A 15,126-nucleotide genomic window follows, 5' to 3' on the forward strand; every position below is an offset into this window, starting at 1 on the left:
GTTTTTGTTTAAAAGACTAAGCCAGATAATCACTAGATCCTGGTATTGCAAAGTAAATGGGTTTTCATATGTAAACGTATTTTTCTTTCATAGTTTGTCTCATGACGTTATACCCTGCTAGCTCAGCCGTTTAAGTTACTGGTAGAGAGGGTTCGGTCTGTGCTTTCGCTCCAGGACTTCTGACAGCATTCTGACAATACAACGAAACAGTAAATTCAATAAATGACAGGTATAAGAAACCTAAAAATGACCAGTGATGACGATTTACCAAGCAATGTATTTGCTCATATAACAAATGACAAAAATTCATAAAACAGTTTCATATTTAATAGACAAAGACAATATAAATACATAAATATCGCGGTATCTCCATGTGAAAATATTCATTCAGAATTTCAATACATTTTCGAACTTCCCTTTTTTGGACAAACGATGCGGTGAAAAATACCCATTACAAGTTAAACAATTCAAGGAAGCGTTTGGCCTTAGTGCCATATTAATACTAGAATTTTGAGGGGTCCGTTTACTTCAAAAATTGAGAGATGTAAACTATATATAAAAAAGAAGATGTGGTATGATTGCCAATGAGACAACTATCCACAAAAGACCAAAATGACAGACATTAGCAACAATAGGTCACGGGCCTCAACAATGAGCAAAGCTCATGCCGCATAGTCAGCTATAAAAGGCCCCGATAAGACAATGTAAAACAATTCAAAAGAGAAAACTAACGGCCTTAATTATGTAAAATAAATGAACGAAAAACAAATATGTAACACATAAACAAACGACAACCACTGAATTACAGGCTCCTGACTTGGGACAAGCACATACATAAATAAGGTGGCGGATTAAACATGTTAGCGGGATCCAAACCCTCCCCCTAACATGGGACAGGGGTATAACAGTACAACATAAGAATGAATTATAAAAATCAGTTGAAAAAGGCTTAACTCATCAGATGGACAAAAATACAAGTGGACGTGGGCGGGTAGTTATACATCTCGACACAAAAAGACACAATGAACAGATCTGAGAGTACTCGCAGTTGTCTTCAACTAAAATATTATCCAATCAATCAAGTTGTGACGTCAACCTTCCGAAACAAAATAAATATACCCACTGGTTCCCACCGACTTTGTTAGACTAGATCATGAACCTCATTATTCTATGAGTAGGGAACAAAAATCGCATTTATCTATACCCGATTAATTTTCAGAGCAATGTCTGAAACCGTTGTTCAATATCATTGACCAGTTCAAGACCCAAAACCAAAACATGCGATAATACAAAATTCTATTTTAGAGTAAGGCACGAACAATTCCGTTCTATTTATTCAGGAACGGAAACGTAATTTAATAATTTAGAAATGTTTGACTACAAGACCGAAAAGTAATACATCAAATATGAAGAAATAAATATGTAAGTCAAACATCAAAATACAAAACAAAATGAAATTTAAAGTACAACTTACCAGTACGAAAGTTTTTTCCAATCTAAAGAAATCTGACGAGGTTTACATATCCAAGTCTAGACATTGAGTTCCAAGCACGAGAAAAACGATTCCCGCGAAAATGTGACCATACAACTATAGTTATATCTATAGTATCTAAAAATAGATAAAGGGGAATTTACGATGACCCATAAACGTTACAATGATGAGTTTATTTAAGAATTGAATTCTTCTTTTTGTAACTTCATTGGGGTGTAAAAGCGTTGACCGAAGTACATTTTATTTCATACTAAAAATGTGCGCACGGTCAACCCTTTTACAACCCTATGAAGTTACAAAAAGAAGCATTCAATACTTTATAATTACATTTTTAGCTATGATCATGGATGGGCTAGGATGATAAAAAAAAAAAGGCAGGATGAGTAACTTGGCCAAAAAAAAAAGGCAGGATGACATTTGTTGTAAAAAAGTCAGGATAAGCTAAGAAAAAAAAAGGCAGGACCGAACAGAGTGAAAAATAAAAAGGCAGGACATAGATCACTGTGTATCATCGCCACCGGAAATTGGGTACTAACGAAGCGAAGAGAAATAGAAAAAAAAGTAAACAAGTTAAGAATTCATTCAATTTAAAGCATTTCCACTCATTTGATGAGGGTGCCGCTTAAGAAATGATTTTCTGATATATAATTCTTTAAATTACTAGGGCGATAAGTACAAAATTAATACAAGATTTTGTGTAATACTCCAAAACTTGCCACTTAGTACCGGAAAATTTCGAGGTCGATCGTCCTCTGTCGCCCCATTCTCAAGATATTGAACTGTTTTTCATTATTTTTCCAGACACGTTTTTAGATTATTATAGTGTGGCATCATATTTACTGAAATTTGTTGTCAAAAACATGTTTTTTAAAGAATATGGACTTAAACATTGTTTGTTTGTTGTACGGCGAATTGCAGGACGTTGTACGGCGAATTGCAAAATAACAACTTTTGTCTGTACGGCGTCTTGCAATATGTTATAATTTTAAGAGGAAATTAATCACTGTTTAGATAATATCAAGTGACGATATTTTGTTGATATCAAAGCTTTACAGGTTTACAAATATACAAAATGTCTTACTTATCAAATATTATTAAATATATGCCGTTAATTCAGTTCAGAAGGCCTCGTTGCGTACCGCTTTTTGATTTTGTACAAAAAGATTTTTTTCAACCATATTATCCTAAAATATTTATATATCAATTCAAAGTTTTATTGCCGTATAAACTATACAGTTTGTGACATATAACACAACAAAAACAAATAAAGACAATAACTAAGTAACTCAATATATATGCATGTATCGTTATACTACTAACGACTGTTGTCTTATTTGTTGTTAGGTTGAAATTGTGTAAGTTCAATAAAATAAACCGTCCATTCATTTTTGTCACAGTGGTGCTAGCTTTTTTTTATAGATAAAAACAGTGGAGATGTGGTATGAAAGCAAATAAGATAACTATCCATCAGGATAAAATAGAGTGTATGCAAGCAATTATATGCTATCGTACGGCCTTCAACAACGAAAACTCGTACCTTATAGTCGGCTATAAAAAGCACCGACAGAAAAATGTGGAAGGACTCAAAAAGAAAACTAACGGCCTAACTTATATACAGTGTAACAAAACAATTTATGAAAACAACAAATAAGATAGAGATGAAGCAACGACAACCACCGAACCACAGGATCGAGAATTCGGACAGACAAATTTAAGAAAATACTTTGTTTTCATCGAAAGTAAGGAGAAACAAATCGTGAATTGCATTTCGAATTAATTTTCTTGTCAGTTTTTTTTTGAAAATATATAATTTGTATACATCTTAAATGCTGTCAAGCAAATGGTATTTCTATCTAATGCATAATAGATGGAGGGGAGGGGTCCGTTAACATGTTAACAACACCTCGATTTTGGCAAAAACAGTTAACAACAAATTTTAAATGCTGATAAGAGTTAAAAGCAACTTTAATTTACCTTTTTTTTTCCAAACGAACCCAAAAGCAATGAAAAGAGGAAGTGTATATCTTCAATGTATTCAAAAGTTTGAAAACCGCTGCATGTACAAAGTCGCAGAAATGCCAAGCTCCATAAGGAATCTTTTATAAAGCTGACTAATTTTCAGAAGACACACGCAAGTACCATATTTTTTTTATTGACACATGGGCAGACAATTGAACGGATAGAAAAGCAGACGGAGTGATTGACTCCAAGAAAAAGGACTATGTCATGAATAATGGTTACATCTCAGTCAGGGTATTCATACGACTCATTGCTTACATGATTTTATTTAGAGGAATTACGAAGGTTTACTGATTTTTATTTTAAATCATCAAAACCAGTGTATAAATCAGAAAGTAACATGTAAGGTGTCACAAGTTGAAGCGCTCTTTCATCTCCAAGTCCCAATTAAGAACTCTGAGCTGATATAAAAAAAGCCTTGGTCCATCTTAACATTTCTGAAGACTTAGACTAGAAAATTTTACATCAATTTGAGAACCAAGTCCTCATTTTTCGGCCTCTTCTACCAGGCCACACTGTTCAGTTATTTTACGATTTGCAAATTGAAAAGGTACTTTATTTTTCACAATTCCGTCCAGGTACTCTGGGTCAATATAACTTATCAAACATTCAATATACATCTGAATTATTTTCATCATAGGACTGACCAGGGTTTTAGCTGGATAAGAAGTGGCCTTTCCTTAAAACATTTTGGATACATTTCAAATAGAAGGCAGATATAACTACATTCAGGTTAGACGTATAAAGAGGGGCATGAGATACAAATGTATCCCTAAACATGTTTAACACTGCCGCATTTGCTACATTTGTATATAGTCTTGTATTTATTTCATTTTTTTAATTTTGGTTCATTTATATGTTTCAAGAAACAAACATTGAACTTCTACCCACTTTTTGTAGTTAAATGATTGCTCACTTAGGAGACAGCTTCAGGTATATCAATACACAGTTACAAGTTTAGTTTCGCATTATAGCCATGGTGAATTTTCTAAATATGAAAGTTTTTGTACAATTGAATTGATTTTTAGATAGTTGAATAATTATATAGCCTTCCTAGTGGGTTTATATGAACATTTAAATTGTTTTTAGCATGTTTTATAAGCCATTTTTCAGTTTGAACGTCCATACGTTCCTATCCGTACCGCCATAGATTTAGAAATTTTGTATTGTTTTTCAACAAAGATTTGACGCTCGATCTTTTCAATTCAATTTTATGGAAAAAAAACAGCAGAAATGCATATGATTTTTTTTTTACCTTTTGATAGATATAGGTCTATGGTTTCAGGAAAGGTATCACTCTTATTGATTGAAATTTTCCTTAGGACCAAATTTTTGAGATCTTTGTGACATGTTCAACCCCCTATTTTGCAATATTTGGTATCAAATAAATGCTGATTGTTGCCATGGTTACACAAAAAAAATGATTATGTTTCACCATTATTACTATTGGAAATCAAATCTATGGACGATTCTCTTTCCATAAATATACACATGCATAACTCAAATAGTAAGCCCTATTTATTCGGAAGGAAGAGAAAGAGGGTGTTTAAAAATTATGAGTGTCATTTCTAAGTTTTTTTCCTATCTGTGAATTGACACCCCACCCTAGTGCATAATTTTCTCGTTGCGTTGGGTTGTTTCTTCTATTAGGTCGGGCTTCTGTTTCTTTGACATTTTCCTCATTTCCATTCTCAATTTTATCAAGGATTTACTATGCTCAACTATTTTTTTAAAGACATGTACAGTTACATATTATGCTGTTTATGTCACTCCTTTGCGGAAGCAGCGTAAAGAAAGAGATGGACAGCAAATTTTAATGTGATTCTTATAAATAACAGTTAAGATCAGTTAACAGAGAAAATAATGTCAAAAACAGTGTTCAGTAACAGATAACAGGAATCTCAATTTCAAATAAACAGTTAACAACATTGCAAATTTTAACAAAACAGATTACAGACAGTGGGTCGAAAACAGTGAACAGTTTTTTAAATTTATCAGTCAAATAACAGTTTTAAACAAATTAAAATCTTGAAAAGGACAAAAACCGTTTAACATAAAAGGGTACCTTAGATATTTGAACTTAATACTTTATTTTCTTTGAAAGGACGGTAAATAACTATTCTAAAATTAGCAAGTTGCCGTACAGTTGAAAACAAGTTGCCATACAGTAAATTTGTCAACACGAGCAAGTTGCCGTATCCTAGACATTATTTTTTATGGTCTATATTCTTTAAAATACATCTTTTTGACAAAAAATTTCAGTAAATATGATGACACACTATAATAATCTAAAAACGTGTCTGGAAAAATAATGAAAAACAGTTCAATATCTTGAGAATGGGGCGACAGAGGACGATCGACCTCCAAATTTTCCGGTACTAAGTGGCAAGTTTTGGAGTATTACACAAAATCTTGTATTAATTTTGTACTTATCGGCCTAATAATTTAAAGAATTATATATCAGAAAATCATTTCTTAAGCGGCACCCCCATCAAATGAGTGGAAATGCTTTAAATTGAATGAATTCTTAACTTGTTTACTATTTTTTCTATTTCTCTCCGCTTCGTTAGTACCCAATTTCCGGTGGCGATGATACACAGTGTAGATTACAACTAAACAAAAAGGCAGGACAAAATATTTCATCACAATCACAATGCTGGTTCCGTAAATGAAAAGAGTATAGCTACACAGGGCCGTAACTACCTATGAAGCAGTAACCTCCCCTGAATTTTCTACACCGAAATTTGAAGTAATAAAATGAAATATTGACAATATGTACTCGAAGAATTTGTATTTATATTATAAACAACACAAGTTTACAGTTTTAACAGTGTTCTCATGCATGACACGTGATATATAGATATAGGAAGATGTGGTGTTAGTGCCAATGAGACAACTCTCCATCCAAATAACAATTTTTAAAAAAGTAAACCATTTATGATTATAGGTCAATGTTCGGCCGTCTACATGGAGCCAAGCTCACACCGAACAACAAGCTATAAATGGCCACATAATTACTTATGTAAAACCATTCAAACGGGAAAACCAACGGTATATGTCATTTTCCGGATTTTTGATCGATACTGAAACGTTTCAGTATTTGTGTGTAATTTTTTTTGTGTGTGGCCGTCTGTCTGTTATTCAGTATTCGTACGAGAAGACATATTAAACTTTGCTTTTTCGATAATTTTGAATAATTTCATTAAATGTAGGTTTCATTATAATACGTTATTCTGATTGGCTATAACTGCACATCACATGTTACTCCGTAAACAATTGCATTAGACAATACAATTTATCATGCATGATGACACGAGGTCCCGCAATAAAGTGCACGGGTGAATTAAATAAAACTTGATAAAAATCGTGTTTTCATGATCCTAGCTAAACAATGTAATTATAAGTATTGAATGCTTCTTTTTGTAACTTTATAGGGTTGTAAAAGCGTTGACCGTGCGTACATTTTTAGAATGAAGCGCTTCCTCGCTTCATACAAAATGTACTTCGGTCAACGCTTTTACACCCCAATAAATTTACAAAAAGAAGCATTCAATTCTTAAATAAAACATAACTGTTCAAATTTATCTAGGGACTCAACTAAGCATAGGAAGTTCCCTTTGTATTGTGAATCTTAAATAATATCGGAAATTCGTTACCAGCTGAATCAGCAGTTGGATCATTTTTTTAACGTTTCCGATCGTACGAGAAAATTATGGTCAATGCCTTAGTAGTTAAACACTCCCATTTGTTGTAGCAGGGACTTTCTATACTAAGTATATACTTAGAATAGAAAGTCCCTGGTTGTAGTTATATACATGTCTGTTCAGCTTTCAACAATATTGAAATTCAAGGTCCTCGATAAAAAAAAATATCTTGCGTTCTATGATCTTGCTTTATATGTTGTTTAACTTACCAGTTTGATTTCTAACAAAAAGATTTTTAAATACAGATAATAATTGTTTTCAAAAAAATTGCTTCCTGGAACCAGCAATACTGATGTTTCTTAAGGAAAAGAAATCGAAGGAAAACGGGTCATTTTAGCCATTTTAAATTTGAAAAAATATCCGCGGTCACAATGTATTAAATATTAATAAATAAAGGTCAAAGTACGGCCTTCAAGACGGAGCATTCGCTCACCCCGAACAGCAATCTCAGCTTTGTTTTTTGCATAAAAATTGTTTCCAGGTTCAAGCAATACTGATGTTCCTTAAAGTGAGGAAATCGAAGGAAAAAAAGGGTCATGTTTAGCCATTTTAATGAGAGAGAAAAAATCGGCAGGGGGCTGCGCCCCAACCCCCTCTCTAGAGAGCCTCATTCGGCGGCACCCTAACCCCTGCCTCCCCTGAATTTAAACCCTAGTGACTGTTATCATATTCATGATATTTGTATTTTACTTTTTAATTTATCTTATTACTTCACCATGTTCACTTCTATTCTTAATAGATTCACCATATTTATATTTTTGTCAAATTTTCGATGTGTACACAGTTTAAAAAGGGAAGCGTTTTAAAGTGTTTATAAGAGCAACAGTAACAATAGTTTTTAAATAGAAAATTTTGACTATTCAATTATTATATTTAAATTTTAGTTCCAGTGAGATATAATTTAATCAGAGCCGGCTAAATAGCAAATTTGCTTTATTTCCGGTGCCGGTCAAATAACCACTGCCTACTTATTCAGGTTGGGCTCATGTCAGAAAACATAGGGTGATCCCATGTTTGCAGGTTAAACCCATTTTTGTTGGGTCTAAAACCCGCGAAAACTTGGGTATAAAACTTTGTACATTGTTTTTCCTGTTCTTTGTACATTCCGTTTGCTGTCAGAAGACATCTAAATGGTATTGGGACCTATTATAGTTGTTAATTTCTGTGTCATTAAGTCTCTTGATGAGAGTTGCATGTCTCATTGACAATTATACCACATCTTCTTTTTTTATAATGATGTTTTTTTTTACATACATTTATAATTGAATTCTAATATGTTCTATTATTCTATATATTGCATGCCGGATTGATGTGCACGCGTGTTGGCGTATAGGGAGCTACGCACCTGATTGATACCGTTTGCTGCAAAAGTGTTTAATGTTCTCATCAAAAATTTTCCCCAAACGAGTATGTCCTCCCTTCTGTAGACCATGAAGTGTTGTGGTCTATGCGTGTAATGATCAGTCGATTACGATCTGCCTTGGTGTGGCCAGAGATATCAAATGTGGACAGAGAGGGAGGTCAGACTTAAATAAGTCTATAGAAAAGACCAACCAGCAAATTTAATATGTACCGGATCGTCTGGAAAAGATGATATGACGCAGGTATTAACGAAAGAAATGTATAAGAATAAATTTTGCATAACGGTACTAATATAAAATGGTATTACACGAAGGTAACGTTATGAAATCGTAATGATGAATATTTTGCCTTAAAAATTAGCTTTCGGCAGTGTCAAAGCATATTGACACTAGCTGTAACGCATGTATTTATCAGAAAAAGTTGTCCCCCTTCGTGATTTACAAGTGCCATAGGAACATTTTTATGTATGCAATTGACAGTACATTAATTGAAAAAAAAACAATTAATGAAAAACTGCCAAATGATTAAATACATGAATAATACGCATGATTGTCAAAGGTATTTTTTTTTGTGTGTTCTTATTTGAAGATAATGGTTATGTGTCAACCTATTTAGGGATTCAAACACATAATTTATAAATCTATTTGTTATATTGTTTATTTCGTTAACTTTATGTAATGTTAGGACTGCACCAAACTGTCATATTTTGAAAGTTGTATTTAATAGCTTTATTCGTCAAATTGGATAGGATACTTAAAGGATAAGTGAACGTGATATGAGTACGTTTGAGTCAAATATCTACCACTGGACACTGTAAGGCCCTTGATAATAACAAAACAATTCTGTGTAGTAAGCTATTACATAAGAATCAGTTATGCAAAGTATAAGGTGTCATGCCAAATGTGTCTATCTAATATAAACCTAGATATCATTGAAGTATAAGGTGTCATGCCAAATGTGTCTATCTAATATAAACCTAGATATCATTGAAGTATAAGGTGTCATGCCAAATGTGTCTATCTAATATAAACCTAGATATCATTGAAGTATAAGGTGTCATGCCAAATGTGTCTATCTAATATAAACCTAGATATCATTGAAGTATAAGGTGTCATGCCAAATGTGTCTATCTAATATAAACCTAGATATCATTGAAGTATAAGGTGTCATGCCAAATGTGTCTATCTAATATAAACCTAGATATCATTGAAGTATAAGGTGTCATGCCAAATGTGTCTATCTAATATAAACCAAGATATCATTGAAGTATAAGGTGTCATGCCAAATGTGTCTATCTAATATAAACCTAGATATCATTGAAGTATAAGGTGTCATGCCAAATGTGTCTATCTAATATAAACCTAGATATCATTGAAGTATAAGGTGTCATGCCAAATGTGTCTATCTAATATATATCTTTATTGCAAAATTACACCCATGAGGGTCAAGCAATACAATGAAACAATAATTTTATACTATACAATGCAATACAATGAAATACAATGTAATACAATGAAATACAATGTATAAATACAAAATAATACAATACAATATATGGAATAAAAGAACATTAGAGTTCAATTATAAATGTATGTAAAAAACACCATCATAACCTTGCCTGACACGGGTCTGACTCCCTCAGTTCTAAAGACTGTTTAATGAAGACTCCAATATGACAAACAAGTTCAGGGATGGGGTTTAGAATGTGTTTAAGTTTATTGAATGCATCAAGATGCTGAAATAATGGTACATAGTCTTTTAGATAAGCAAAAAGATTAGAACGCAAAGATATGTTAATGTCACAATACAAAAAGAAATGATATTCATCATCTAGGACTTCACATTTTTTACATAATCTTTGTGCTCTTGGAATGTTTCTGTACCTTCCTAATTCAATGCCTAGGGAATGATCACTTAGTCTAAATTTTGAGAGTAACTGCCTATGTATAAAATTATTGCAATTTAAATATTCCTCAGACTGACAATTATTTTTTAATTTCCCATAAAGACAAAGTTTGGATGAGGAATCCATTTTTGAAAGTTTAATTAAAGTATTTTTTTCATATTCCTCTGAAACACACTTTTTTATATTACATTTTAACATATTTTTTGATTGTTTAAAAGGTACATTATTATTAGAGTAATTTTCTGGGTTTATTTTCATTTCTTTAAAAATTTTATCTGCAAATGAGTACCAGGAATAAATTCCTTCTGAATGTAAATTTATGTTTGTTTGTAGAGATTCTTTAACCAGGGGATTAATATCATTACAATTTATTCTATAAAAATACATGAGTGTTTGAGTTTTTATATAGGAGTCCAAAGTAAATCTACCTAATTCTGATCTAGCACCTATGTTAGTGGCTGTCTTTTTCAGTCCTAATACTGCTTTACAAAATTTAGAATGAACCTTCTCAAAATGATGTTTTTCTGCTAATGCAAGAGTATCACAAAAAGTATTATTTACTGCAGCTCTATTAGATGCCCTAAAAGCTGACTGAAAATTATCCATAAACCAAATCTCAGAGTTGTATGTCAAAATAGGTCTTATAAGAGTATCAAATAATTTACATGACAAATTAGTGGGAACAAAATTAAAATTGGACATATAAACCTAGATATCATTGAAGTATAAGGTGTCATGCCAAATGTGTCTATCTAATATAAACCAAGATATCATTGAAGTATAAGGTGTCATGCCAAATGTGTCTATCTAATATAAACCTAGATATCATTGAAGTATAAGGTGTCATGCCAAATGTGTCTATCTAATATAAACCAAGATATCATTGAAGTATAAGGTGTCATGCCAAATGTGTCTATCTAATATAAACCTAGATATCATTGAAGTATAAGGTGTCATGCCAAATGTGTCTATCTAATATAAACCTAGATATCATTGAAGTATAAGGTGTCATGCCAAATGTGTCTATCTAATATAAACCTAGATATCATTGAAGTATAAGGTGTCATGCCAAATGTGTCTATCTAATATAAACCTAGATATCATTGAAGTATAAGGTGTCATGCCAAATGTGTCTATCTAATATAAACCAAGATATCATTGAAGTATAAGGTGTCATGCCAAATGTGTCTATCTAATATAAACCTAGATATCATTGAAGTATAAGGTGTCATGCCAAATGTGTCTATCTAATATAAACCTAGATATCATTGAAGTATAAGGTGTCATGCCAAATGTGTCTATCTAATATAAACCTAGATATCATTGAAGTATAAGGTGTCATGCCAAATGTGTCTATCTAATATAAACCAAGATATCATTGAAGTATAAGGTGTCATGCGAAAAGTGTCTATCTAATATAAACCTAGATATCATTGCCAATGCAGAATGCAAGTTTTCAATAAAATAAGAGGTTCCAAAGGGTGGGGGGGGGGGAGGGGGGTAACAATTCAACCATTATTATTTTATTGAGAAGCATGGTAAATCCAATTTCGCTTGAGAAAAACTAGAACAGCTAACAGAAAAAAAACCACCAAGTGAACCAGGTATGAACCAGGGACAACTGCATTACATGACTCGAACGTAAAATATGATCCAGCAACAACTACCTTACATGCTCTTGACGTAAGACATGAACCAGCGACAACAATTTTACATGCTCTTGACGTAACCCGTGAACCAGCGACAACTGCATCACACGATTCTAACGTAAAATATGATCCAGCAACAACTACATTACATGCTCTTGACGTAAGACGTGAACCAGCGACACTTGCATTACATGACTCGAACGTAAAATATGATCCAGCAACAACTACATTACATGCTCTTGACGTAAGACATGAACCAGCGACAACTATTTAACATGCTCTTGACGTTACCCGTGAACCAGCGATAACTGCATTACATGACTCGAACGTAAAATATGATCCAGCAACAACTACATTACATGCTCTTGACGTAAGACATGAACCAGCGACAACTATTTTACATGCTCTTGACGTTACCCGTGAACCAGCGACAACTGCATTACATGACTCGAACGTAAAATATGATCCAGCAACAACTACATTACATGCTCTTGACGTAAGACATGAACCAGCGACAACTATTTTACATGCTCATGACGTTACCCGTGAACCAGCGACAACTGCATCACACGATTCTAACGTAAAATATGATCCAGCAACAACTACATTACATGCTCTTGACGTAAGACTTGATCCAGCGACAATTGCATTACATGACTCGAACGTAAAATATGATCTAGCAACAACTACATTACATGCTCTTGACGTAAGACATGATCCAGCAACAACTACATTACATGCTCTTGATGTAAGACATGAACCAGCAACGACTGCATTACATGATTCTAACGTAAAATATGAACCAGCGACAACTACCTTACATGCTCTTGACGTAAGACATGAACCAGCGACAACAATTTTACATGCTCTTGACGTAACCCGTGAACCAGCGACAACTGCATCACACGATTCTAACGTAAAATATGATCCAGCAACAACTACATTACATGCTCTTGACGTAAGACGTGAACCAGCGACACTTGCATTACATGACTCGAACGTAAAATTTGATCCAGCAACAACTACATTACATGCTCTTGACGTAAGACATGAACCAGCGACAACTATTTTACATGCTCTTGACGTTACCCGTGAACCAGCGATAACTGCATTACATGACTCGAACGTAAAATATGATCCAGCAACAACTACATTACATGCTCTTGACGTAAGACATGAACCAGTGACAACTATTTTACATGCTCTTGATGTAACCCGTGAACCAGCGACAACTGCATTACATGACTCGAACGTAAAATATGATCCAGCAACAACTACATTACATGCTCTTGACGTAAGACATGAACCAGCGACAACTATTTTACATGATCTTGACGTTACCCGTGAACCAGCGACAACTGCATTACATGACTCGAACGTAAAATATGATCCAGCAACAACTACATTACATGCTCTTGACGTAAGACATGAACCAGCGACAACTATTTTACATGCTCTTGACGTAAGACATGAACCAGCGACAACTATTTTACATGCTCTTGATGTAACCCGTGAACCAGAGACAACTGCATTACATGACTCGAACGTAAAATATAATCCAGCAACAACTACATTACATGCTCTTGACGTAAGACTTGATCCAGCGACACTTGCATTACATGACTCGAACGTAAGACATGAACCAGCGACAACTGCCTACATAACATGCTTCTGACGTAAGGCATGAACAATCAACAACTACATTACATGCTCCTGACGTAAGATATGATCCAGCGACATCTGTATTACATGCTTCTGACTTAATACATGAACAGGCGACAACTACAGTACATTCTCCTGACGTAAGACACCAACCAGTGACAACTGCATTACATCCGCTTTGTGTAAGACATGAACCAGCGACAACTACATTAAATGCTCCTGACATAAGACAAGAACCAGGGACACCTGCATCATATGCTCCTGACGTAAGACATGAACCAGGGACAAGTGCAATACATCTTCTTTGTGTAAGACATGAAACAGCGTTGACTACATTAAATGCTCCTGACGTAAGACAAGAACCAGGGACAACTGCATCATATGCTCTTGGCGTAAGACATGAACCAGTGACAACTTCATTACATACTCCTGACTTAAGACACGAACCAGCGACAACTGTATTATATGCTCTTGATGTAAGACATGAACCAGCGAAAACTACATAATATGCTTCTGACGTAAGACAAGAACCAAGCGATAACTGCATTACATGTTCTTGACGTAAGACATGAACCAGCGATAACTGAATTACACGTTCTTGACGTAAGACATGAACCAGCGATAACTTCATTACATATTCTTGACGTAAGACATGAACCAGCGATAACTGCATTACATGTTCTTGACGTAAGACATGAACCAATGATAACTTCACTACATGTTCTTGACTTAAGACATGAACTGTATTTGTACTCATCGCACAGTAATATTGATAACAGGACCGATACGTCCTCGTCCCTCTTTTCAAAAAGTAATTTGAGCATAAAATCGCCAAACACAATTTTGTCTTGCTACGCTCGGTGACTTTTTCAATACTTTACCACAGGCGCTTGGGTGTATGATACAGATATATTTTTATTTTTATTTTTTGTTGTTGTTTAGATAGTCAATTTTATATATCTATGATACATATCTATCACTTCTGTGCATGTCTCACCTAGTTTTGAGTGATTTAAACGACTCAGAGAAACTACCCAATTTTACTATCCTTGGTCTCTCTTTTTTTCTGTATCATATAATCAAGCGCATGTGTACTTTCCTATTGCATGCGCCCCCTTTTATATACCAATATCTAAAATTGAAACATTAATTTTATAAAAAAAAAATGCTTTGAGATCCACAAATAATATGTTAGAACAGGGATCGTGCTGTCACTGAAATACTTTGATCGCTCATTTTACATAAACTTTTTAAATTTTAGATTTCAAACTTTAACCTGACCGGTTGTATCTAATGGCTACTGATAAGAACGATAACTCTGTAGTTTGTCCA

At 33.8% G+C, this 15,126-nt stretch overlaps 1 protein-coding gene across 1 annotated transcript in view; it reads left to right on the top strand.

Annotated features, from left to right (window-relative positions):
• LOC139495351 (mucin-1-like) overlaps nt 1–14,300 on the top strand; it is a 22,199-nt gene extending 7,899 nt beyond the window's left edge. Inside the window, exons 3-4 of the mRNA XM_071283654.1 lie at nt 12,477–13,762; nt 13,908–14,300. Of these exons, the coding sequence (XP_071139755.1) occupies nt 12,477–13,762; nt 13,908–14,300 (1,679 nt within the window). The remainder of the gene's footprint in view (nt 1–12,476; nt 13,763–13,907) is intronic.
• The last annotated feature ends 826 nt before the right edge of the window (nt 14,301–15,126 follow it).

Source organism: Mytilus edulis, chromosome 11 (assembly GCF_963676685.1).
Source record: "Mytilus edulis chromosome 11, xbMytEdul2.2, whole genome shotgun sequence".
NCBI classification, from domain to species: Eukaryota; Metazoa; Mollusca; class Bivalvia; order Mytilida; family Mytilidae; genus Mytilus; species Mytilus edulis.